The following is a 27584-nucleotide window of genomic DNA, read 5'->3' on the forward strand; positions in this document are numbered from 1 at the left end:
TCTCGCGCAAGGCATGATGGGCATCGTAGTTCCCGCGCCTCCACTCGGCCGTGCTGCGGGAGGAGGCGCCGGGGAGCTAAAAACTACTAAAATGGCGGCAGGGCAGGCTGTGGGGAGACGGTACGGGAGCTCCGGGAGGCCATACTGCGCTCGAGTCGGGGCGGTGGAGTACACGCGGAATCGCCGGAGCGAGTGCTGAGTCGGTGCCGCCGCCGGCTTCCCCCTTACCCCGGACGCTGGGAGACGCTTCGGGGCCGCAGAGCCTTGTGGGGCAGCCACAAAATGGAGGCGAACGGGAGCGGCAGCGGGAGCAGCAGCGACTCGGCTCCCGACTGCTGGGATCAGGCGGACATCGAGCCGGGCAGCGGCGCCGGCCCGGGGTCCGCCCCGCCGGCCGCGGAGGCCGAGGCCCAGCAGGAGCTGCTCGGGGCGGCCTTCAGCCGGCAGCTGAACGTCAACGCCAAGCCCTTCGTGCCCAACGTCCATGCCGCCGAGTTCGTGCCGTCCTTCCTGAGGGGGGGCCCGGCGCCCGGCCTGCCGCCACCCTCGCCCCCGCCCGGCCTGCCGCCGCCGCCGCCCCACGGTAACTGCCGCGCTGGGACGGGGCCGCGCCGGCGGGTGGGCGCTGAGGGCGGAGGGATGGGGGCCATGTTGGAAGGGCGCGGGGCCGTGTCGTGGAGGGGCCCGGGGCGAGGGCTGTTGGGCCCCCCGCGGCGGCGGAGGGGAAGGGCCACGCGGGGCTGGAGCGCGGCGCGGAGGGCCTCCGGCGGGCGGGCGAGGGAGCCGGACCGGGCTGGGAGGTGGCCGGCAGCCCGCGGGCCGGGTGGGTCAGGCTGGCGGGGTGCGGGCGGGGCGCCTGGGCGGCAGCGCTGGAGGGGGGCGCCGAGAGTAATGCTGGGCCGAGGTGGGGTTGGGGGGGGGCGGCAGGCAGAGAGGCCACCCGGCCCGGGGGTGGGGGCCCTGGGTCCTGACGGCAGAAGGGTCTCGTCAGCGAGGGGGGAGGGCAGGCGGGGATGGGGGTACCGCGGAGGGGGAGCCTTGCGCAGGAGAGGGGCTTGGGCGAAGGGGCGTAAGGCAGCCGAGTCTGGGCAGAGGAGCCATGGGGCATTGTAGAGGAGCTGGCTGCGGCGTCTGATGCAGCCCGGAGAATCTGGGGGGGCCTTGGGAGGGGGTCCGCAGGCCGCTCTGGTACAGCTGGGGTGGTGGGGACCCTGCGGGGTGCGCTGCGGGAGGCCAAGCCGTGGTACAGGTGTTGTGCTCAAGGAGCAGCAGTAACTGGTGTGGTCTGGCAGTACGTGGATCCTGTGTACGTTTCCCTGGTACCTTTGCTCGCAAAGGGTCGCCCATGACGAGAGGAAACCACGCAGCTGTCTTCTTGCTAAAGCACTAGAGAAGTTGTCGAAGATTTGGTGGTAATAAATTCAGTGTTGCTGGGGAGGATGGCACCGCTTCAGCCACCAGTGGTTCAGATGTATCTCAAATGTCTTTTTGAAGATTATATCAGTTAGTTATTTTTTTCTCATAAAATGCTGATGAATGATTAGTAGGGAAGAGAGGTTTGTCCAGCTGGCCTCAGTCAATGGACTGACTTGAAATTTACCCTGCTTTTAATTTCAAAGGATCTTTGTGTATGCAGCCAATGTTTATACTAGATTTACTTTGCGTATGGGAAATTAAAGGAGAGCTACTTTTTAATTTCCAGCTCCAAACTGAAGGTGCTTCCAAACATCAGACGTGCTGGTTAACTTTGTGGTAGTATTTTAATGTCACTCAAGGAGTTTGAGACCTGATTGAGTGTGATAGTTTAACACCTTCCTATTTTTTTTCTATAATTTTCTGTATCTCTATTGGTACAAAATTAAACAAGCTAGTAGTTCAGATATTGGTTCTAGTAATTTAATTTCACTAAAACAACTACTTGTTATGTTGTTTGTCATGATTTCCTGTTGATTGGGGCTTATTATTTATTGCATTCTGATTTAATATATTAGTCTTGCTTTCCCTAGCATCTAAAGTTATCAGATGTTAACAGCTAAAATCTATAACTTTCATATATGAGGCTTTAAAATTTTCATACCGGAAAATTAACTCGTTTTTTGTGTTAGAGCAAATGTTAGATTATGTTTTCTCTACAACTATTCAGCACTCCTGATTTTTATGAGAAATTGTAGCTTATGTGCTGTGCAGGCAGGCAATACATAAGCGCATTAAAATATACTTCCAAGAAGCCATGGGCAGTCTCTTGGATTCCATTTAGAATAAATGTATATGTTAAGGTTCACAAAGGTAAAGGTAGAGTAGATAGCTTGAGGCTGTGCTGAACATGTGGTGCACCTTTGGATAATCTTCAGAATTCATTCCAGTATGTTTTTCAGCCATTGCAACCTGAATCTAAGTCTTTTTTTAACTATGTAATCAATAATGTGACTGAAAACTTTCTTGGGTTTGTGAAGTTATTCTAATAACTTTGTTTTTTCTCCCAGGCTACCTTTGTAAGGTTTCTTCTAAGGTTTCCTATATTTAATTTTTTGTTGGTAGGATTTAAACTACATTTCCTCATCTGCTCACTATATTTATTTCTTCATGCTCTCCTTTTCTCCACTCTTCTACTTCTGAGGTCTACAATGAGCTTTGTCTTTCCAGAGACTAGAGATAACTTTACTGAAAGCTTCCTGGTCATCTGGAGTGATCAGGATAGCTTTTCTTTCCATCTTAGTTGCTGAGTACATTTCTTACATTGTGCTATAATCTAACTGGTTTGAATACACCTTGCTTCTGTATCATCTTTAAGGTTTAGAATTTTGAGTTTCTATAATTAACCTGGATGTCCCTAAGATTAAGCAGACAAGAATCTGCAGTTAAAAAAAACAAACCACAAAATAGTTTCTTTCTTAACTGGAATACTATACTTGTTACATACTTTTCCAGATCTGATGTACTCAGTTATTGAAAGTAATTGACAGTCTTGTTCTTGCAGATGTTCGTATAAGGTGACAACTACTTTGCTAGCTAGAAGAACTAGGTGGAGCTTGCTCTGGAAATAAGTCAGAACAACATGTGATTAGACAATGGTGCTGAATAGGTTACTTTTCAGCAACCCAGTTTGCTTTTGCTCCCATAGGAAATGAGGTGTTCATGACACTCATTCTTCATTACGTTGTGAGGAAAAAAATATTTCTATTTGTCATCTCTATTGAGGTGTGTACAAATACTGGTTTGTACTGGGAAAAGTCTAAATTAATCTTGATTCTTATGAAGAATCTAAACAGCTGTGTGTCAGTTTGAGGACTTAAGTGGCCTAAAGTTAAGTTCTAGTGACGCTTTTCTTCTTGGAACTTCCTCTTGGTGAGGTTTTGTTCGAGTTATAATTCCTTAGTAATTCAAAGGATGTTGTAGGTCAAGATAAATGTGTAGTAGCAGCATGGCATATAGAAAAATTCCACAGAACTGATCTCCATTGTGTGGCTGTAGTGTGCATAAAAGGAAACACTATTACACACTAACTTCATCTTTTTAGTAATTTGTATAAAATTCTTGTCACTTCTGTTTAGAGCACTGAAATAATGCTCACAGAAGCCATTTAGGGAACAAGATGTTAACTTTCTAAAATTGGGAAACTCCCGAGACCTGCATTCCAAGTAGTTTACTTTAAAACTTCTGGTTTATGCATGCTTTCTTTTGATTGCAAATTGTATAGTTGGGAGAATATCTGATCGATGTTTACCACTAATATAATTTTTGCTTGCAGATAGTTTCAGCATTAGTTTGGAATTAAATTATCATTTGATTATATGCAAAAAGCATGTTGTTTAAATTTTTGAACCTAAGAAACAGATTAAAAGCATTATGTCCTAAATGTTGTAGCTGCAAGGACTTGCTTTTATCAAATTGTGTCCAAGTCAAACTTGTTTGTGTAAAATCTCTCTCTTTTGGATTCCACCAGAAATGTGAAATAGAGACTCGGCAATTTTCTGTCTGCAACAGACATCGCAATACCACAGTTCCTTCCAGTGAGCATGTCAAGTATGTCATGAACAAGTTGTGCTTCTAGGGAAACTTACTGTAGGTAGCAGTTGCTGGACTAGCAAGCTCAACTGAATTAAGGCAAGGTGTGATAGTCAATAAAATGACAGTGGATTGCGTTAGGGCCGCTAAACATTCTTAATCGCAACTGCACCTTGCAGCTTCACTGTTCTGTACCATCTATGGCTTATTTTTGTACTATGGTTTATTAATTTTGGAAGTGTGTATGAGACGTAATTGCATTTGGATAGCTTTTTGTTTGTTTCTATATCAAGGCATGGTTTGGAGGTGTAAGGGAATAGTTAAAACTGCCTCATCGCCACCACCACCCCCATTAGTAAGATTTCTGTTATCCAAGTTTTGTTTGGATCTCAGGTGTGAGAGAAGTGAAAAAATTCTGAAAATGCAGCATCAACCTGCATTCTTGTGGTTCAATTTTTGTCATAGTTCTTGAATATCCAAAGGATTCTTGGTAAAATTGATCACAGCTCCCTTGTACAGGCTTTACTGTATTTTATGTTAGTTTTTCTTCTTTTTAGAAGTAATTTTTAAGTATGCACTGTTGACCTTGCTTGGAGCAGGAGACTGAACCAGATAACTTCCTGGGGTGCCTTCCAACCTGAGTTGTTCAATGATTTCAAGTGTGCAGTGGTTATGGTAAGAAAAAAGTGTCACTGGTACAACAGTAACAAGAACAAAAAGTGTGTGGCGCACATAGCAGCTAATGTAAGGAAGGTAGCATTTATCCTTTTGGTGGTATTGGTGCTACTGCCTCATTTAGTAGCTTTCCTGACCACTTCAGGTAAATTTCTGAACATACTTGCTGACAACTACATTTAGACAACTTGCACCTACAGTCTTGAGCCATGCAAATATCTGGCTTAAGATTCAGATTGCTTCACGCCCTCAATATCCGCGCTCACCTGCAGTAGTTACTTTTGAAATAGTTATGTTCAAGCAGCTGGACATCCTCAGCCTTTTAGATGCTGTAAATAAATGGATATAACATCTATCTTTCTGGCTTTCCCTGCCTTCATTTTTCTTGACCTTGTAGCTAGTTGGGACATCCATATATTCCCCCCCACCCCACTAATCAGAAACAAAAGAAGGAGTTTTGATATCTTCTGCTTCAGTTCTGAAGCCTATAATTTCCAGAGTAGGATGATGAGTTATCTGTATCATCGTGTTCCCCAAAACTAGCCATATCTTGTTTTATACCATTCTCTGTAGACAGTATTTTAAGGCTCTTCAACAATTCAGTCCTTGAGATTTCACTTTGCATATGAACTTGCTAAGAAAGTCTTGTCTAAAACTAGTAGTCCACCATTCAAGAAGCTATCATATTAAAGGATTACATGGTTTACTCGTATCAATATTTGAATAGCCGTATGCTGATGATTTCCTCACAAGTAGGGTGTTGGTAATGCTACTGTTAGCACTTCATAACTGTAAACTTGAACTGCTTACATGACAGCAAATCAGTGTTGTATTGTGAATGCCAGTATATGGTATAAATTCTTATTATCAAAAAAAATCTTGATTTGAGTCATCACTTGATGATCTAGAGCAGTGTTCTTCTGTATCAGCTTCTCTAGGCAGATGAGCTGCACAACCTCTTTTGAAACAGTCAGTGCATAGAAAGGCTGTGTGTCTTGGCACTGACTTGCCAGATGATCAGATACAATATTCCTGTGTGATGCAGCCAAGGTGCCAATGTATTACACAGATGTCCTTTGTCTACATCTGAACTGTCCCCAGGAAGGTAGCCAGGATTGTGTTGCTCCTGTTAGAATAATTCATCACGCTTGTGGCCTTTGCATGACTCCAGTAAAAGACAGACCATTGGGAGCTGGCTGTGGACTAGATGAACTGTTCTAGAGTCTACATGCAGTCTGCTGACCATGTGTTTAGCACCCTGGTTTGGACTACTGAATTAACATATTTGAAAGCATGATATTATTTTAAAACTTGATTGCTCTATCAAAATGAACACAAAAATAATTTGGCATAATTCTTGAATTCTATCAGCAATCTGGTTTTACAATTCCACTTTCGGAATTTTGGGATTTCTCTCCTGTTTTGTGATGAGAGCCATGCAAGAGAAGCAGCTGATTGTGTGAAGCTAAGATAGAAATATGGAGGGTTGTTGGGTTTTTTTATTATGAAGGAATAAAGCAGTAAAAATCAGTGAAATTTATGGCTGTGTTTTGAAGAGGTCTATATGAAAGTGACACTGATTGACTTTCAGTACAAAAGTTAGTTTAGGACAGGTGATGCACTATTAAAAATGTGTTCTTTAGAACAGTCTTGAGACTTTATGTGTAAATTTTACTCTTGTGTGTAAATGTTAAAATCCTGAGCTCAGCCTGCTAAAAAATCCCTGGGGTGCTTATGTTTGTTTTTGAGGTTGGGGTTGGTTTTTTTTTTTGGTTGGTGTTTTGTTTGTGTTGTTGTTTTGGGTGTTTGTTTGGTTTTTTTTTAGTTTCTATTCCTACTGGGTTATCGGAGATCTTTGTTAGAGAGTGGAATCCTTAACTGTTCTAGTACAGAGCTTGATTTCTTGACTATCTGTCTCAAAAATCAAGTTATCAACTGAGCACAAATACTTGGCCTTAAGGAAGAGGGTTTTTCATTATGTTCTCTGAAAATCCTCATAAGCTTTCATAGACTTAGTTGTGAAGAAGCATGTTGGTTTTAGATAAGATAAACTTAAGGTGTCCCCTCACTGGGGAAGGAAGAAGGTGGGTCTTGTACTAAGCTAACATGCAGTAAAATGCTGTGAATACAAAGCAGGTGCTATTTTTTTGTGAATTTTACAGTCATGTTAAAACTATTAAAGCTGCTCTTACATTGATGCATTTTAAAAATTGGGCTTACGTCTCTGTGTCCACTGGTGAAGCTAGGTCATAGGCTATGAAGCAGGGCAGAGACAGGGAGAAAATCATTTTGGGTTTAAGTTAACTTTCAGAACAACTGCCTTAATTACAGCGAACTCCTGAAAACCTTTTTTTTGTGTGTATTTTAATATATTGAATATGAAATACTTTGTTTAGCTCTAGCACTTATTTGTGCTTAAAGTAGTTTCTTGTGCCTTTTTGTTAACTAAGAATCTCTTGGGGGTTTTTTATTCTGATTCTCATGCTCTGTGTGATTGACTTGGACCTTTATTTTTTACTCTGGTGCAATTCCCTTCATGCTTTCGTTTTAAAAAAAAAAAAGGGGGGGGTGGGGGGAATATCTGTTATGTAATTCATGAAAACTGTTGCGACCATATGGCTATAGTGTAAATATGTACTGAACTCAGGTATTCAGATCACACATATGAAAAGGTGATGGCCTAAGGTGGGTGTCATGCATTTCTTTACTCTTCAGCCTTCCGGGAATTCCTGTGAAGGAACTTGCCTGTATTGGAGGAGCAACAACAAACTCGCTATACCGACCATCTCAGTTTTGTAAATAAGACACTTCTTTCAAAAGGAACTTGCCTTTTCTCTCTCTGACTTCCCCTCATCTCTCTCCCCCCTCTCATGCAGTTTCATTAACCCCATAGTCTACCTCAGTTGCCAGGTACCAGTACTGTCTAGGTTCTTATCACTCCAGCAGCAAAGCAGGCTGGGATCTGTGAGTGCTGCCAGGCATAGCAACAAATTGTGGCCTCATAAATTCTGTGAAGGCATTTGCATTGTGGCTCAGGTAAGTGCTGCTGAGGAGTTACTGGTTACGCACTGAACAGTATCCACTTGTGTGGAGATGTCTCTCAGCTTATTCTGTGCATCTGGCAAATACTGCAGTTTACGTGAAGATGGAAGTTGTCATTACTGCTTAGCACTTGAGTTTGACTTGAGTACTGTATTTTAACTGCAGTTGTTCTAACATTGATTCCCGGTTTACCAGCTATACCTGTTCTTGTTTCATTCTAATATAATTTAATTATAAAGCAATTTTCTATTGTTTCTGTACAAGCATTCTAAACTGTTAATGCTGTGAAGTTCCTGGCTTATACTGTTTTAAAACAATATTTTCAGAGGTTGAGTTATAACTTTTAATTCGTTCTACCTGTGCAGCTTTGGTTATTGTACAACAAAGATGCAAGTACAAAACTTGATGTAATATGTGACAAACTCATCGGATATAGTAGAATGCCATGGGAATGAAATGGGCAGAGTGGATTCTTGCAGTATTTCTTTAGGCCATTAGCTGTATTTTAAAGAGACCAATCACCATGTTTTAAAAGTTGTGCAATTTTGGAGTCATTATTTGGAGGATGCATATTCCTCCAGTGAATTTTAAATTAAAAAAAAAAATTTACCTTATTCAGACAAGACTCTGAATTATATAATGTCGTTGTCTGATGGTCTATCAGTAGATAAATGCAGCATGTGTATCCATTTTTGTCTTTGGCATTGACAACAAAGGTATTCAAAAAAATGTCCTAGAGCTCTGATGCTGAAGAGGACTAAAGATAAACTGCTCACCTTGTGTAATACAGTGAATAAGGTTGCAACAACAGTTCTTGACTTACGGTTTGAGGAGAGATGGAGTATGGAGGATGCTATGTAAAATCTAATTGTTGTTTGTCACGTGTAAATCCAAGAATTTGAAGCATTACTTGAAGATTTGGCATCATTTAAGACATGTTCTCACTTTAAAACCAGATTTCATACAAACTACATTTTGAATTTCTCTCATATGACAAGATTCCAATCTGAATGATTTTCACTGATGAGGATCTAAAATTTTCAAGCTGAACTTGAAATGCGTTACAGATTTTTCTAATTTGTGTTTAATTTGCCGTATGCAATGTTTTTACCAGTAAACTGTTAACAATAAATATTGTTAGTTATTTTCCTGACTTCCAGAAAACACAAAATTAAAAACTTTGCATATCTACTTCAATATTTTGCAGGGATGGGGTTAAGTTACAAGGACTACTTAAAACTTTTCTCAGTTTCCCTCATCTTTAAAGGTATTTTGTTACAATGACTGTCCTTATCTCATGGGCAAAATCAGCAAGGTTAGTTCAGTTCACTGGATTTGCCCAAACATTTTGCCACAGGGACAGTGCAGAATTTGGACTTCTTCTCATGTCTTAACCCAGATTGAGTCCTAGGTAGTAAGCCTATCAACTAGATTCAGAATTGCCATCTTCTTTTTATGTGATCCAGAGATTCCCTGGGTGTTTCAGAACTGAAACTTAAAGGTGAAGTGTTTTTCCTTGAATTACTGAGATTGCCTTTCTGTTCTCTCTGCCATGGCGCTAGTAGTGCTCTTCCACCCAGCTGATAAGTCGCTTCAGAGTGCTGATCCACCTAAAAGCTGGTAGGTTCTTTGCTAGTTCAGTTTTTGGTCAGACCAGCTCCCTTTGTGGAGTAGTTATACATGCACTAAGGGCTGACACGAGAGAAGAGATGACAAAGAGCAAAATGCGGCAACCCAGCCGTCTAAGAAGCAGTAGGACTGCATCCTTCTTTTCAGGTGATTGTCTTAAAGACGTAGTTCAGGCAATCTGTTCATTTTCACACAAATGATAAACCTGACCCTTTAAAGTCAGACTTTTCTCTTGTACATTTGTTTGCAATGTACCAGTGTCTGAAATAACCTGATGTAACCTGAAATTGTTTATCAGAAGTAAACAATTACTGAGGGGTGTTTATCACTTAAAGCCTGTTCTTTTTGAAATTAAGATTATTTATTTTACTTTGTTTCTTTACAATGAATTTTTTTGGAGAGCAGTTTGTATTCCTTTTCTGCTCTGAAGGAACAGCGTATGTTTCATGTCATTCAGTGTCCTCTTTCAAAGCATGCCTGCCACTTGTGTACCAAAGTGACCAGAATTTAATAAGTGGCTGTGGTCATAACTTAATACCTGTTGCACCTTGATTGTGTGGCATTAGTACTGTTTAGGATCCATACACAAACTGTCTTATTGATTCTTTTGTGTGCTAGACTCGTACAAAATTTAACAGATGGACCTGTTTAGGTTAACAATTCCGTATCTCCTCTCTGTTATTTGTGAAGAAACTTCTTTTCTCCTGTCTGCATGCCTGTTGTATTACAGACCAGAAAGTAAAAGCTGAGTTTGTTATGAATGCTGTTGATTGACAGTGTATTTCTAATGAATTAAATAACTCTTCAGCCACTTGTAGGCTTCTGTTTCAAGGCAAGTGCATAAATACTGTCATTTAATACATTTTTCATTATGGATAAACTTCAGGAGTAAAATCAAAAGCTTGTTGAAATGATCTTGTAACGAAAATATGTATGCATCCCAACCATAGTATCTGTGAAATAGCCAACAGTCTTCTGATGTGTTACAAAACAGAGGCTTTAGGTTCATATCTAGGTTATGTGCCACCTGCTTACCACACTCATAAATGGGCTGATTTGAGTCTTTTCCAGCTCTCAAATGAGAGTAATATATCATTTCTTACAAGGAATCTCAAGGTATTCTATTCTTATGCTTTTACTTACTGTATTAAGTCATTCTCTTAAAGTTTTATTGCTGTGGGTTTGGGACTGTGGAGTGCAGATCATATGTGATATAACACAGGAGCATAGGGAACAGTCTTCTCTCCTGTGTTGCTGTGCTCCCTCCGCTGTTTTCCGCTGGTCACTGGGTGTTGTGCTATGACCCACATTCACCCTGCCTGCAAGCTTTGTCCTCTGGCCATCTTCCAGCTTTTGCAGCACTGCTCCAGTTTATAGAAGTCTGTAGCAAATACGCAAACAGCACGAAAGCAAAGAGGCTTAGAATCAGGTCCTTCTCTGTATGTTTTTGTTCTTTTGAGCGGATTTGTTTCATCTTTAGGTCCCATCATGCGTATGGAGCAAGTAATGCTGTAAGATCTGTGTTTTTATAATGACATTGAGGAGAGATGGAGTACAGCTAAACAGAGGGTATGAATTTGGTATGTGGCTGAGAAATGTAAGATAATGAACTTGTTTCAAAGAATTACAAAGTTGAATTTATACCAAGAGAAAACTAAGTAGGTTGAGGTTTTAGGGATAATTATAGAATGCCTCTTGATCATGTGGAATAATGTCCTGAAATGTCAAGTGGTGTAATTGTTAATTGGAACATATCACTCTTAGTAGCTTTAATAATTAGTTATACCTCAGCGTATAGTTTAGTGGCATGGTTTAGTGCATGAGAAGATTGAGTGATCTATCCAGAAAACATACTTGTGGCTTTGATACGCATGTGACTGCTGAGATTGCCCTCTGAGTAATGTGACTATATTATGATGTTTAAGAGGATTGGCAAACTTACCAGATGTATGAATGAGTTTGTCATCTCTTGATCCTAATAACTACAGAAGATCTTAAGAATTTATTCTTAATAGCTTGTTTCAATTTTCTACTCGATGCTTATGTGAAATTGAGGCGCAATAGCATTGTAGGTATGCCTATAAACTGAAGCTGGCAGAACCTTTACATACAGTTGTGACACCACCCACATTGTATTCTTTGGATACAATGAAACTGGCTTGAGATTTTTAAACACCAATTAGATACTAACATTTTAAATAGCCAGTATGCCCCAAAGGGATGGGCAGATAAAATACTACCTATAGAAAAATTGCTTCCTTTAAAACTTGCTTTAAGTGTATCGGGGGGGGATTGAACTTTTTAGACCTGGCGTATTATTTTCACAACTTCTAGGCAGTGTTTTTTAGAAATATTTGTGCTTGGCGGCTATACTTAATACTGTTTTCGGGGGGGGGGTGTTTTTTCTTAAATACACGTCTTGCAACAAAATTGGGAGATGGTCTTTTATGCCTAAGTGTGGAAATTGGTTACATCAGTGCATTTTAAAAGTTAAAATTTTTCTCTGCAGGTGCACCTGTAGAAACTTCTCCAGAGGAGCAGACAGCCTCTTGTGAAGGTAATTGTTTTCATGTTCTGATGGTACACAACACAGCTCCATTAAACATGATGTAAAAAAAATTATTGCAAAGAATCTCCTTTTTAAAAATCTCTATGAACCTTTTCCAATTTTCATTCTCTTTATCCTCATACTACTATTGTAATGCAGTGTGGTTATCTGTGGTTATTTACAATTTTATAGCCAGTCGAGCAAGGCACATAAAGACCAAGTGGTTTATTGAAGGTCATAAAGCTTGCATGAAGCAGAATTTTTTTAAATTCAATCTGTATATTAAATAGCATTGGCAAGTGCCCAAACATCTGAACTATCCTTTTATTTATTTAGTCACTCCGTTTTTCTTTGTTCTTGATACTGTCATGGTAAATATGTGTCCTTAATGATTCTTTTTTTTTTTCTTTTTTTTTCCCTAGGTTCAAATGCTGCTGTTAACATGGAAATTTCAGAATCTGTTGGTAAGATGAGAATTGTTCCATTTCACTATGATAGTACTATAAAATACTACTATAGTGTTTTTGCTGAATCATTGCAAACAAAATTGAAGAATGCCTTATTGAGCTTTTGCATTTTTGGTCCTTAATAACTTTTGTTGTGCCTTTATACTTAAGATTAGGAAAGAGGTAATTGAACACTAGTATGCATTGACAGGTGCAATTGGATTACTTGGACATGAAAAAGCATCAGTGCTTTATTAAAAATAATTTCATATTACAAAATAGTCCTATTAATATGTGTGAAATGGTGATTAACAAAAAATGTTAAGGTGATCAGTAATATGAACAATCAGAACATGGAAATAGTATCTTTCTGCTTGTATTTGTATGGCTTTTGAGAGAACTTAAACCATTACCCCTCCTTTTCTTTCTAAACATATGGTGGCGTACACCTCTGTGGATTCAGACCAGCATGGTGGTCTGAGTGGATCTTCAGATTTGTTTTTTCCTTTTAAAATTGTTGCCTTGTTAAAACAGAAGTCTTTTAACCCCTGTGAATCATAGTTTTCTGATGTCAGCACACAAGCTAGTTTGAAAGCTCCCGGTAATAATAATTTCAGAAACAAGCAGCAGTTGCCCATTTTTATATAGGAAGACATTAACAGACTGGATAGTTGAAGTCTTTTGATTGCATCTTTGGGGCAGGGGCTTTTCTCCATAGTCACTGCTTTTAATTTCATTATCTATTTGAATATATCTAACTGGTTAATTTTTAGTGGAAAATGGAGAGACAGAAATGTCCCCGGAAGAGTCATGGGACCACAAAGAAGAAACAAGTGAAGCAGAGCTAGGAGGTGGTCCCGCAGGGGATGCAGGGCCTTCTGAAGAAAGCGCTCAGGAAATGATGGAAGAGGAGGAGGAAATACCAAAACCGAAATCTGTTGTAGCTCCGCCAGGTGCTCCTAAAAAAGAGCATGTAAATGTAGTATTCATTGGGCACGTAGGTAAGTTGTAAGTGAATGGGAAGTAATTGGATCTTTTGTGTTTTGTATTATCTAGAACTTGGGTGATTAGAAATTAATCCTGCTCTTTATAGGGATGTATGTATTCACTATGTCTTGAGGTTAATAGGAACATTCATTCTAGTGAAGCTACTCTGGAAAAATAAAAAAACTTAAAGTCTTTCAGGGGTAGAGTGCCAAGGATAGAGTGCCTGTGTTCTCTTGGACACAACAGTGTCTGTGTTCATGATTTCTCAAGTACCTGCTCTGTTGAGGGCTTAAGTGACATATCTGTGTTTATGATCCAAAGTTCAAAATCAGAAAGCAGTGCTCCTTTTCTGCTTGCTTTAAATATTTTCAAAGGGTTCTTACTAATTGTTATTAAATTCAAAAATTATTATTCAAAATATTAAAACTTGTAGAGCTATAAACAATAGATGAACATAATTCAAGGTTAAAAGAAGCATTTATAGCAAAATGTCCCAATTGAATAGTTTCAACAAGCTTCAGAAAAATCTTAAGTGGTGTCAAAAGTACAGAAAAATTATTGAATCACAAGTTTTACAGTAAATTCTGTATTTTCATTTGTATAGTCTCTTATCACCTTAAAAGTACTGTAACTTAGTCCTCAGGTAAATTCAGAATGGAGTCACACAAAGTAAAGAGGCAGTGGGCAGAGGTACATCCTGATATTGAAGAGCAGCCTACAGAAGTTAGGTACAAGGGAGAAAGGAAGCAGGGAAGGGGCTTTTGCAAGAGCTTCCCACACTCTTAGCGCATGCTTTTGCTGGATCACTGCTTGTTGAGGCTTTTTTTGTTATGGATAATGCCAGGTTTATATGTATGAAAACAGAATTTTCAAAATTCGGTGTAATTGAATTGACAATGAAATATTATGGAAACAAGGGAAGCTGAGAGATGCTTCAAAAACTTAGATTACAATTAAAAATATATCTTTGGAAATAAATTAGATGACCTTGTTCATAATTGTTTTCTTCTTTTTCTAGGATTTTCTTTTAAATTGTGAATGACTTAATTTTTTTTTTTTTTTCCTAGATGCTGGCAAGTCAACTATTGGAGGACAAATAATGTAAGGAAACTCTTAATCTTTTGATTTGCTGTTCTTTCTTGTGAATTAAAAATACATTAAGTAAAATGAGTAATATTTTCTTTATGGCTTAAATCAGCATAGATTAATATTTTTATAATAAAATGTTACTCTCCCTGTCAGTTTAGTTACTTATTGTCTTTGGAATTTCTGAATTCCAGCAGATCGAATCTTATCACTATAGGAGTTTCACTTACTTAATGGAAACAACTATGCAAAAGCATCCATTATTAAATTAAAAAACTGAATCCCTTTCTTAGAACATGATTCTGTTTTTCTTCGTCATTTTAAAATGCTATTTGAAACTGCTTTGTACCCTTTGTTAAACTTTGTCCTTTTTGTGAAGATTAAAAAAAAAATTAATATCCTTATTCCCTGGTGCTAACATTGTCAGGCATAATTTGATTTCAAAATGTGAAATTATAGTAGTTAATCTTTTAAGTCTATTTTAGAAACAGTATCTAGAGACTGCAGTATTTTTGAGACAAAAGTAAACAAATGCAGCTAGATCTTGCAGTTTGTAAAAAAGCAAGAAACGGGAAGTGGTACATGAAGAAATAAATGCTATCCTGCTGATGCAAAGTGTTTCTAGGTTTTTAAAATAATATTCTCAGCAAAAGTGGGAGGTCTTTGTCTTGGCATCTTCATCTTGTTTTGTTTTGACCAAACTGGAATGTTGGAATTGTCATGCTACATTTAACCTTGTAGTTCATACTAGAGCAAATTAGCATTTTATTATCTGATGTGTCTGAGTATTCTTGTACAAGGAGATGCCTATTTTGAACACTCCTACCGATGTGTTACGTTCCTAAAGCTTTTTGTGGTCTTTCACTTTTTTGCAGAATATCCCTTTGTTGTAAGATGGAGGGGGGAATTTGGTGCTTATACCAACTTTGTCATTAACCCTTTATTTACTGTTATAATTAATTTTCCTTCTAAACTAAGTAGATTACTGTTATTAGAAAATCAGGTAGAAATATCTGAGGGAAAAATATTGAAGTTTTAATATAATAAAACTGTTCAATACTCGCTTCTTTCCGTAACTGAAAGATATCTCTTAAAATATCAGTTTCTTTGTTCTAACTAAAAAGAATTAAACAAAAAATATTTTTCTTTACACTTCAGAAATTGGTGAGGTGGGGTGTGAAAAACTCTATCACGGTTTTTACTTAATTTTGAAATATTGGATTAGTCTCAGAAACGGACTTAACAGATGTAGTTTCTTTTCAAAACTTGCCTCTGCAGAACATTTTACAACTAAGGCTTAAAAAAAGACATTCTTCATACTTCAGCTGAAGTGATACTGGCGTACTTTTACATATCAGATAATGGTGTGGCTTTTTGTGGAGGAAAAAATTCCACTGCTGCTCACATCAGGCTGTTTCAGTTTTTCAAAATAATCTGTAGGGATTGTATAAGTATTTAACTGTTTGGAACTATGTTTCTGCTTATGTAAAATTGCACTTTTTTTCCCACCCCCACCCCTTTCTTAGGTATTTGACAGGAATGGTTGACAAAAGAACACTTGAAAAATATGAAAGAGAAGCTAAAGAAAAAAACAGAGAAACATGGTATGAACTTACTGAGGATAATAGCCTGCTTTTCTCTTTGCACCGTGATGAAAATGGGAAACTATTTTTTAGTCTCTGTCCCTTTAGCACTGGCTGCCTGCTGGAATGGGGTTTGGGGCGGGGTGGGGGGGGAATCTCTTGTTTTCCTCCAGTACTTCTTTAACTAAAACTATACGAAACAGCGCGATTCACATTGGAACAGGTTTTACTGCTCTGATGCTTTGGTAAACCTAGCTGGTAAAAAGGAATACAAGGCAACCACTTTTCTCAGGCGGCTCTTGGGGTCATTCTATCTGTACATCTTTCACCTGTAAACAACAGAGAGGTATCCAAGGGACAGAGATTAAAGCTGTCAGTTTGGCAGACAAGAGGAGAGAGTGGGTGAATAGTTTTGGCTGTCACCTTATATCTCATTTTTATATGAATAAAGATAGAGTCCACAGTTCTTAAGTTTCTGCCAGGCAAGATGCTGCTGCTGTCATGTATGGATATTTTGCAGGCTTCTTGTTTGTTTTGGGTTTTGTTGTTGTCTTTTGTTTGGGGGGGGGGGGGGGGCTGGTGTATGTGTGCATATATATACAGCACATGTAGCAGCCTGCTTTCTCCTTCAAACAACTGCAAAATTGATATTCTTTCTGGAAGCTTTCCATTTTTGGCTGTGGTGGAGGAAAACGGGGGTTCAAAGGGCTTGGGAAAAAAAGCAGCTAAAGACTTCCTTAGGGGTAGAGCAGCAATGGAGCACTCAAGGGATGGGCATTGACCTGAACTAATGGTACTATGTGTGAGAAAGGGGGGATAGAAAGGGTGATATATGTTCTTTTTATCAAGCAAGCATCATCACCCTGTTGGGAGTTGACCATAGTAATAAATGTTTCAGGACCTTCCTCAAAAACCCTGGACAGTTTGAAAAACAGATTTCCTCTTCCCCCCTCCTCTTTTAGAGAGTGAGTTGCAGGAAGTGCCTCCTTGAGTGCTATTTTTACTCTTTTAAATATGTCATGATACACAGCAGAAAGTATGATGTACCTCTGTGTCATTATCAAAGATCTTGTTAGCTTGCTTTTTATGTTGAGAGTCTTGAAATTTGAGCGGTTTTACTTTGTGATTCAGAAAATTCTATACCGTAGTGCAGAGCTGACATTTCAGTCAGAAATGCATCTTTCCCTAAAAAACGCTGTGTGCAAAAATTACTTCCCATCCAGCTACCAGGCATAAATTCCTGCTTGACTCTTGTTAGCTGAGTAAAACCTGACCTTTGGCTTGGCTGAAATCTTCCAGAAACACAGGCCATGGTGAAGATTATGACACATAGGAACATGCATACTAGTACAAACCAAAAGCCATCTAGCTTGCTATCTAGACCTCTATCAGTGACAAAGAGGTACTGCCTAGGGAAGACTGTGATTATATATCCATAATTCCCAAAGTTTAGTGCTTTCTCTGACTGAAGAACCTCTTGAGCTGGAAAGGACATCTTTGTATTTAATAGTCCCTGGCACTCCCTCCCTCATCGCTGGTCAGCTGAGTTAGCAGTGTCTCTTCAGACATTATCCAGTCAATACAAAAGACTAGCTAAAGATCTTTATAAGCTGCTGTTAACAGTGAAAAATACTAGTACGTTAAGCCAGTTCCATTTAGTTATTACTACTTTTCTTCTCCTTAGTGAGGGTATTTTTTCTCTCTCCTTTCTATTCACCTATTCTATTTTCTATTCTATTTTCACAAAACCTGAAGGAGCTAAATAATCTTTTTTTGAAACTTCAGTTCATCTGTTTAACTTAAATCTAACTTGTTTGTCAATGGCCAATGGGATAAAATATGACTGGGAGGGGACAAGAGTTGATATGATCAAAGTATCAAAGATAGGGTGAATAAAGGTGGTGTCTATTTCATACCCAACTTCTGTTTAATATGTGCAAATAAATAAGAACTAATAATAATGATTCTCATAATATGAATATGTGCAAATCGGAACTAATTTTTTATTTATGCTGAGAAAGAGAATTGTTTTGTAATTGATCCAGAGGTGTTTTTCAAACTGAGGCACAGCTTAAAGTATTTGAGCTTAGATCATACCTGTGTAACTTAATAATTGAAAATCGTTTTTTAGAATTGCATCTTAGCAATGTGAGAGAGAGCTAGCACTGGGCCCTACAGCCAATGGTATATATACAAAACATTTAATGGAAAGTCACTGTTGGTCTTGGAAATGCTTAAGTTCAGTAATGCTGAGGTGGTTAGAATAGTTCAGCAGAAAAAAAAGACATTTTATGATGAACAAATATTACATAAATTTAGTAAAAAATACAAAAATAGAATATTTGGGTTGGTGTGTTTTTGGTTTTGGTTTTTTTAGGTACCTTTCATGGGCCTTAGACACAAACCAAGAAGAACGAGACAAAGGTAAAACAGTAGAAGTGGGTCGTGCCTATTTCGAAACTGAGAAGAAACACTTCACTATTCTAGATGCTCCTGGACATAAGAGCTTTGTTCCAAATATGATTGGTGGGGCTTCTCAAGCCGATCTTGCTGTGCTGGTAAGGACAAATCAGATTCTTTTATTTTGAATATATTCTGGAGTTAAGCTTTTAATTTTTATTTTTTGTTAGCTTGTTAAGTCTACCAAGTTGAGTGGTTTTTGGAGTAACTTAACAGCTTCATAAAATTGTCCACAGGTGGTGTGATTTTTATATATGTTGGTGCAGAAACTAACAGGTAATATTGAGGAGATATACCAGTGCATTTTAAAAGCTTTTACCAGTTTTGACTACCCAAAGTTATTTTTTAATAAGGCAGTATTACCCATTGTTGATTGTTCTCTTGAGAGAATTGTAGAACTTCTATTAAAATGTGTATTTTTAATTAGGTTATTTCTGCAAGAAAAGGAGAGTTTGAAACTGGATTTGAGAAAGGTGGACAAACAAGAGAACATGCCATGTTAGCAAAAACAGCAGGTGTAAAACATTTAATAGTTCTTATTAATAAGATGGATGATCCAACTGTAAACTGGAGTAATGAAAGGTGAGTATAATATTTTTTTTTTAATTCATCTTTTATTAAAAGATACTGAAATCAAGTAATTCCCAAGTAATTTTTTGCTTCCCATTGTTCCTGAAAGAATGCTAGACTGGTGGACTAAAGACAGAGGTTATCAAAATTGCGGGGAAAACCAGAAGCATAGTGTGTAGGACAGTGCCTCTCAACTAAGCTTGAAGTTCTATACTACTTTAAAACATTCCCTTTCAACTGTTTGGATCCATGCAGCCATATCTAACAAATCCATGCATTCTAACATAGTTAATTGTTGACTTGGAAACTTTACACTGAACCTAAAAGGAAGTGACTCTGTTTTCAGTAGTTTAGTTTGCCAGATTCTTGATTGCTTGGTCATGTTTCTGCTAAACTCGTAGCTTAGATTTGGTGAGAACAGCTTTATCCTGTTCACCTTATGTGTCCACCATGTATTATTTGGAGTTGTTCTTTTATGATAAGCTGAATTGAATAAGCAAATAATACATTAAATCTGGTTCATGATTACAGTCTGAGAAGTGGGGAGGGAGGGAATCTTGTGATGATACAGGCCAGGTAAAAATAACTAGAAAGTCAATATGTAATATGTAAATAACTAATAAAAAGGATTAAGGGGGCGGGGGGTCTGCCCTAATGCTCAAATGTTACTAAAGGGTTTTAATCTTCCTATGTGTCAAAACTTGGGTCTTTTTATGGCTTCTGTCACATCTTTTTTCTCACCCCTTCAAGATGGGTGCTAAAAAGTATAACTTAGTCCTTCCCTAGAGATACTTGTGTAATGATGGGATACAGTTTTCTTCTACAGTGTAATACGAAGAGTTGTTAGAGAACTTGCTCTGCTGTTGAGAATTGGGAAAGTTTTTGTGGAAAGCTATGAGGGACTATGCAACCTTAGAACATTAGCCTAGTTTACTAAGACAATAAGGCATGCCCAGTTGTGCTGTCTTTGTCCTGCCCCAACCTTCTGACATTATTGAATTCAGCTGAAAATGAATGAGGGGAAGTAGAGTAATAGAAATAAATAGCATTAAGTCTTAGGAGATTATGTAGGAGGTTGGAGGGGACCAAGCCACTGCTAAAGTGAAAGCCTGCAGCATGACCTCAGTAGCTGTCTGCTTGGTCTCTCTTGCTATCTTGGCCTGGATCTTTTGCTTAAAAGCAGATACAGCATATGCTGCTGCTTGTCCAGCCAAGTAATGGGGGTATATGGATAAAACTGATTATGCTTTATGGAGCAGAGGAATGAGGGGGAATAGACAATACCAAGTTGTGCTGGAAGATTGGGGAAAAGATGTAAACAGGCCACTAAGCTTTATTAGGTTTGCTTGCTGCTCACAGAATAACTTAACTGATGAAAATTAAATATCTGTGGGTTTTGTTGAAAGCACAAGTATTATGTCATGCTGGAATAATTGAAACTTATCTTGATCTGCTTGTCATTTGAATAGATACGAGGAATGTAAAGAGAAACTGGTGCCATTTTTGAAGAAAGTTGGCTTCAATCCCAAAAAGGATATTCATTTCATGCCCTGCTCAGGACTGACTGGAGCAAACCTTAAAGAACAGTCAGAATTCTGTCCTTGGTATATGTATGTATCTTAAATTGAACAACTTGGGTATTTGCTATATTTCAATAAAAGTAAATGCTACAGTGAAGCTAGGAAGAAGTATAGCATAGTATATTGCAGCTGTGTTCTAAAGTGCTTGAGGAAATACGATCAGGGCAACAAGAACACAGCCACACAATGAGCCAAATAAAAGCCTTTGCGAACTGCAGAAGATTAAAGTTAGCAGACTCTGTAATAGTATTAGCAATATTCTTTGTCTTTGAGTTTTAGTGCCATACTAGCCCTTGAATTTCCCAGTGATACTGCAGTTGACATGTTGCTAGAATGAGTAACTGATGTGAACAGTTTAGTGACAAGCCATGTGTCTCACTGGATGTCACGTTCTCCAATACTGTTTGTGGCAGTTAAAACATATTAATGAAAATCATGTTTGGACCTACCTTATATTTTTGTATTTCTGAAACATTACACATCTAGCAAGATTCTCAAAGGAATAATTAATTTGTGTAAAATATGCCTGGAACATAACTTTAAAAACTCCATGCACTTTCTGGGTATTAACATGTTAGCCAGGGTAAAGTGGACACTAATGATGGGATGTTATGATAGATTTAACTTAGGGGTCACTGTTCTTAATGATGACAGAATGAAAATCATTCCTTTTGTTGGACTGCATTTATCCATTCTGAGTAATTTTTAAATGGAAGGGTGCTCATGAAATTGAAACAAATGCTTTCTGCTCTTCTAGTGGATTACCATTTATTCCATACCTGGATAATTTGCCAAACTTCAACCGTTCAGTTGATGGACCAATCAGGCTGCCAATTGTGGATAAATATAAGGTACAAATTAAAATAATAGGATTGAAAGTATAAATGGACTGTTTCAGAGAGCAGTAAAAGGGCTGTTTACTGTATTTTTAGAGGGTATCTTTTTTTTTTCTTTGATATGTCTACATTTCTAACTGTAGAATAGAGGTGGAGAGGGGAAGTAAATAATTTTGGCATTATATGAGACTCTTAAAATCTGTAATCTTTCATGAGAACAGTTTCTAAAACATTAAGTATAGCAGTGCTAAATAACTTCATAGGGTTAAGTAACCATACTTAGAGTTAAATCATAAATAGAGCAGAATTTTTAGAAAAATGTTTCCAATTTTTATGTAATAACTTCTTTTTGTTTTGTGAAGGATATGGGCACTGTGGTCCTTGGGAAGCTGGAGTCGGGCTCTATTTGCAAAGGACAACAGCTTGTGATGATGCCAAACAAGGTATGGTAAGGTTTAGATATTAAAAAATGTTACTACCCTAAAAAGGAGCTTGATTCTTAAAGATATTCATTACTTTAAATCAGAAAATTTTCTGTTGCTCAGTTGAACACAACTAGGCTTTCATGTTTCCTTAGCATTCAAAACTCAGGTTGTCTCTCCTTAGTAAACTCAATTGCTGGGTATCGTAGTTTATTTGAACTTTGCATTTGTCCAGTTGGCCCACAAAACCTTTTTCCTGCTGTGGGTTAATATTGCTCAAAACTTTCCTTCTTTTTTCCACCTTTTTTTTTTTTCTTCTTTTCCCCAAAGGGAAATAGGAAAAAAAAAATTTAAAGGATGCAGACAGTACACAGTGTGTTCCAATGAAAGACCCAAAGTTTGCTTTAGTTAAGAATAGGTTGGTTGTGCAGGTGGGTAGGTGTTCCATAATGCAAGATCACTATTTGGAATCATTGTGCTGCCCTGAAGAATGTGAAAGTATAAAAAATTAAGGATGTGAAAACATAGTTGGGGAGAGGCGGTGGATGAGAATAGTGTATTCAACTAATGGTGTTGTTTCCATTGGTTTCTCACCTAGTCATGTCATCTTGATTTAAGCTGACACACTTTTTCCAATTCTGTAGGCTGAGGTAGTTTGCTAGAAAATGTCTCAATACTCAAATGTACAATAAATCTACAGCTTATATGGAAGTTGGTATTTCCTAATCAAAATATGTTAATTAGATTGAATTCCTTGTCACTTTTCTCAAGAGCTGCTGAAAGTTGAAACTAAACTTAGTTTAAGATTACGCTTTTCAGTTTTTAAGGTAATTTAACAGACAGTGGCTTTTTATAAAACTGCTTGACATGCATCTGACACCCATGTTATTTTGGGGTTGATTAGGAGAAATTAATAAACTGTAAATGGCTTTACCTAAACTGTTACAGAATTTGTATTCAGTAAATAGTGCTTTTGATTACACACTTTTTTTTATTACTTTATCAGCTCACAAGGATTGAACTAAAACTTCAGGAAGTCAGAACAATAGGCATCTTTCTGAAACTACTCCTTTTTTAACTCTTCTGCCTTTCCAATATTTATTTTCTGTTGGTATCTAGTACTGTGTAAAGATACAAAAATCAGAAGAGAGGTTACAACATATAGGAACATTAGGAAATACATTTTGGTGTTTGCTTGGAGTGCATTCATTAATATACATTTGGTACGTTTATCATCTTCTCCAGGAAATCTTGTAGAATTTGGGGATTCTAGGATTTCCTGGATTATGTTAATATTCAGACTGTTATATTTTGAATGTAACAAGTCTATACAACAATATGGCTTTTGCATTCTTCTTGGATAATATGCATTCATTGTATCTCTCATATCTTTATAAGTTTTAAACTCATTTCACTTTGAGAAATAATGGATATTTTTAAAATTTGCTTTCCATTGAATATATACTACAGAATTATATTAGAATACATTTGATTAAATATTCCATTTTAAACATTAGTAATTTGTTATTCAAATATTTTAAATGTTCTGAAGCTTGCAGAACTGAATATAATTAATTTAAACTGTAACGGAATTATTTATTGAAATCCTGTTGTATTAAAATGATTCTGTACCAGACTAAAATATTCACAATAGAAAACTGCATTTTTGCTTTCTTTAAGCACAATGTGGAAGTTCTTGGAATCCTTTCTGATGATGTAGAAACTGATTCAGTAGCCCCAGGTGAAAATCTAAAGATCAGACTGAAGGGAATTGAAGAGGAAGAGATCCTTCCAGGATTTATTCTCTGTGATCCCAACAACCTGTGTCATTCTGGACGCACGTTTGATGCCCAGGTAGAATAACTAGCATTTAATTGCTGTATAGATGGGTAAAAAGCATTAAAATAGTTTGCTTGTGTTTCACCAAATCTAAGCTTTAGTAGTTTGAAGTTTCAGTTCAGATTTCTTACACTATCATATCTCTAAATTGACAATAACATATATACCTAACACTCTGACATCATCAATATGAGTTTTTTAAAATATTTCTTTTGAATGTAACTTCTCAATGAAGTTTTGGATACCTGTAATTGTGAAAGCAAGATCTTGTCAGGCCAATTCTTCATTTTATACTTTCATATTGTAAACACCTTGATAGCTTAAAATTTTGTTTCTTTCACAAAAATTTGTTGTGTGTTTATTGTTCAACTATACATTTTAATATAGTTCTGTATTGGTTATTCTCTGCTCTTTCATAATTTAAACAAGGAAAAAATAATTTATTTTTAATTGTTTTACAGATAGTGATAATTGAGCACAAATCCATTATCTGCCCAGGTTATAATGCTGTGCTGCACATCCACACCTGTATTGAAGAAGTTGAGATAACAGTAAGTGTCCTTTTAAGTTGTGATGTGAATATAGTCACACACACTTGTGCTTGTTGGGGTGAGAAGTTCTGTCGTGACATACATCTGTAGAGCAACTAATGCAACAAAGCTCCAGCCTTGAATGGAATCTTTGGTCAGTACCATAACCAAAAATGTCTGTAACTGTTAGCATAAGCCTTCAGAAAAGTGTGGTAAGTCATGATTGACTCTTATGCAGTAAATCTTAGAAGGTTTTTTTTTTTAATTTAAGTATTTTCTTTCTTAGACCACTTCAGTTTTGTTTGTAAAGAAAAAATAATACTTACTTTAGCACTCATAGCTATTATTTTTTTTCTTATACAGGCCTTAATCTGCTTGGTAGACAAAAAAACAGGAGAAAAAAGCAAGACACGGCCCCGTTTTGTGAAACAAGATCAAGTATGCATTGCCCGTTTAAGGACAGCAGGAACTATCTGCCTTGAGACATTCAAAGATTTCCCTCAGATGGGTCGCTTTACCTTAAGAGATGAGGGTAAGACTGCTTGATCAACAGTTATTAACTGCTGCAAAAATACAGTTATTTGAAATAGGAGATCGTGCATGGCAATGAGGTATGAAAAAGCTGGTATCTAGTGGAAATCACTGTCTGGGTAACAGTGGAAAAGTAAATCTAAGAAAATTGTTGTTGTTGTGCAGAGTTCTCACTAGTAAAAAAAAAAAGTGTTTTTTATTTTAGACGAATAATGTACAAAAATGTGCACTGTGGAACAAAAGGTTGAATTTGAAAAATTACCAGCACTGTTTCTTAATGTAGGTAGACGTTCCAGGATGCAATATGATTACCATAGTTTCTCTATTTAAAGTTAGAAAAGATAAGGGTAGTTGTAAGTTGGGTTTTAACTCATGCTTACCCTGGTAAAACTCATAGATTTGTGGGACATATTTAAAATATATTACCTTTAAAAGCAGTAAACAGATCTGGTAGAACGATTCTACCTTGCCTTCTCCTTAGATGACTATAGAGCAGGCTTTCCGCAATCCACACTGTATTCTTTACTGTGAGAATAGCAGTTGTACCATTTTTAAGATTTTATTGTGCTTTTGAAATACACTGGTGCTTTCATTCTACAATACAACAATTTATTCTCTGTATTATTTCTAATACTCTGAAGAGCCTGTATTCTTGGGGAAAATTTTCATGTTCTTGGAGCCTTACACATTCTTTTCACAGTATATGTAACTCTACTGTTTGTCTCCTTGGTTTAGGTAAGACCATTGCGATTGGAAAAGTTCTGAAACTGGTTCCAGAGAAGGACTAAGCATTTTTCTCAATGACCCCCGCACAATACTGTGAGGAAAATCGACTCTGCAAAAGCCTACTTCACACCGCCTTCTTATTTTCTGCCCATTGATAAACTTCTCCCCATATTTTGCAAAGACAAATTTCACAGCAAAGGTCCACATTATGTCAGCTTTCTCATATTGAGAGCTCTGCTATGCCACTGTTGAATTTTCCCAAAAAGAATTTTTTTTTCTCCCAAATTCTGCTTCCTTGGAAAGATTCGGCAATAGCTTTGTAAGTGATGTGGACATAATTGCCTATAATTATGAAAATCTAAAGGATTTTTAATGTTTAATTTCCCCCAGCATATATATTAAGACCTCTTTTTCCAGGCAGATCATTCAGAGTGTGCGAGTGTGTGTGCACATGTTACAAAGATGACTACCATGTTAATAAACTATTCAATTTGAAATCTTTTTCGGTATTTGAATTGCTTTTGAATAATGTTTTTTATCCAGATGTAACACAGTTGCATTAGCTTTTTAACCTTCCAGTAACCTAGATATTTGGTTACTTGGACTTTTCTAAACTCCTCAGCCTCCCCACACACACAGTTTTAAATGAGGCAATTGGGCACTCAACCAAGTTTGTATTAAAATAATTAAGTTTGCCCCTTCCCTTCGTTGAATGCATTCTTAAAATTAAAAAACATTCATGCAAATGTGGCACCTTCATTAGCTTTACATTTCTTAATATCTTCAGCAAATTTAGGTTGACTTAATATCATTACTAGACACAGTAAGTCAATTTTGAAGGCTAGAACTACATATTGTGTCTTTATAAAAATTCAGCATTGTTAAATTTTTAACTGCAGAAAATGCTAGCCACCAGTAAATCAGTGAAACTTGCAAAAATAAGAGAATTTGTGGCAATAGTGCCTATTAGTATTTATAAGAGCTGCATTTTGTGGGAGAACTGGGCTAGTTAAAAAGTGCCAGTTATATAAGTTACTCAGTTCACCCTGTCTTTAAATTAGAGGGCTGGATAATCCTTGCTGTTTTAAAGATCAGTCTGAACTGAGAGGGAGAAAAACTATTTAAATCCCTAAGAGTTTGCACATACGGAAATATGGGAGGGTCAGAATCAAGCACAGTCTGTAAATTTTTGCATATCAAAAAGCAATGTAAGTTTATGAGGACCAGTGAAGTTTTTCTTGAGAAATTAAAGCAAAACTGGTTCAAAATAAAGCTTACTCAGTACAACTTGAAGGAGCTGCATAATAAAACCCTATTTAGCTGCACTTTGAAAGTGGACTGTCTACAATTGCTATCCTGATTCTAACAATTAGGATGAAGGCTAATGGATTTTTTTGATTTCCCAGAGTACTAGTAGTTAAGTATTAAAAGGTTTCTTCAGAGCTTCTTCAGAATGTCTTAAACTAAACATTTTCAGTTGTACAATTGTGGTGAGCCCATCTCCTCCCCCAAAAGTTTACAGTCTAGTGACTGTATCTGAATTCACAGATAACTCAAAACTGAAACAGATTTAACCTTTTAGGTTTGGTTTTGGTTTTTTTTTTTGGTTTTGTTTGTTTCTTTGTAACTGTGGAACTCCCATTCATTTCACTTACAGCTACATTGTATGGACAGAAGAAGTTATTGTCCTTCAGTTTCATATGACTACACTTGTAGCTACCGTAATGCATGGAATTTAAATAAATTTTATTATGTCTGCAAATCTCTGGGCTTTTATTTTTTTGGTAAATCAGAGTTTAAAAGTAACTTTTTTTTCCTACCAAGTGAACAAAACCCACAGTTCCTTGGATCTTAAACGAAGAAATTAAAAGCCAAGGAACCTTACTGTCTTGTTCATATTCTGGATTGACTTAAGATTTCCACGTATCTGGCTGCTTTCTTGAAGTAAGCTCATGGATTTGAAATTTGCAAAGACCATTATTGGAGAATACTTACAGTTAGATTCCTAAATTGTTAGAACTTTTAAAACTTTTTTTTTTTTTAAAGCATTGAAATGCAACTCAAGTCTGCATGATGCTCCAGTAGAATT

The 27584-nt window shown here is 37.5% G+C and overlaps 1 protein-coding gene across 1 annotated transcript; it reads left to right on the forward strand.

The window, feature by feature from the left end:
* Nucleotides 1-134: 134 nt before the first annotated feature.
* GSPT1 (G1 to S phase transition 1) lies at nucleotides 135-27257 on the forward strand. The gene is made up of 15 exons (XM_069809984.1): nucleotides 135-583; nucleotides 11861-11908; nucleotides 12322-12363; nucleotides 13119-13346; nucleotides 14400-14433; nucleotides 15945-16022; nucleotides 18379-18559; nucleotides 18889-19043; nucleotides 20501-20641; nucleotides 21369-21462; nucleotides 21810-21890; nucleotides 23550-23723; nucleotides 24170-24259; nucleotides 24602-24770; nucleotides 25505-27257. The coding sequence occupies exons 1-15, from the start codon at nucleotides 283-285 to the stop codon at nucleotides 25555-25557; spliced, it is 1869 nt and encodes a 622-aa protein (XP_069666085.1). The 5' UTR covers nucleotides 135-282; the 3' UTR covers nucleotides 25558-27257.
* The last annotated feature ends 327 nt before the right edge of the window (nucleotides 27258-27584 follow it).

The sequence above is a fragment of the Haliaeetus albicilla genome, chromosome 22, assembly GCF_947461875.1.
Source record: "Haliaeetus albicilla chromosome 22, bHalAlb1.1, whole genome shotgun sequence".
In the NCBI taxonomy this organism is placed as follows: domain Eukaryota; kingdom Metazoa; phylum Chordata; class Aves; order Accipitriformes; family Accipitridae; genus Haliaeetus; species Haliaeetus albicilla.

Bases quoted from the DNA above. Each gene is read 5' to 3' on its own strand.
- GSPT1 (XM_069809984.1), top strand. From the start codon at position 283: ATGGAGGCGAACGGGAGCGGCAGCGGGAGCAGCAGCGACTCGGCTCCC. The intron at 14,434-15,944 runs GTAAGGAAACTC...CCCCTTTCTTAG, and splicing joins ACTATTGGAGGACAAATAAT to GTATTTGACAGGAATGGTTG. The intron at 19,044-20,500 runs GTGAGTATAATA...TCATTTGAATAG, and splicing joins GTAAACTGGAGTAATGAAAG to ATACGAGGAATGTAAAGAGA.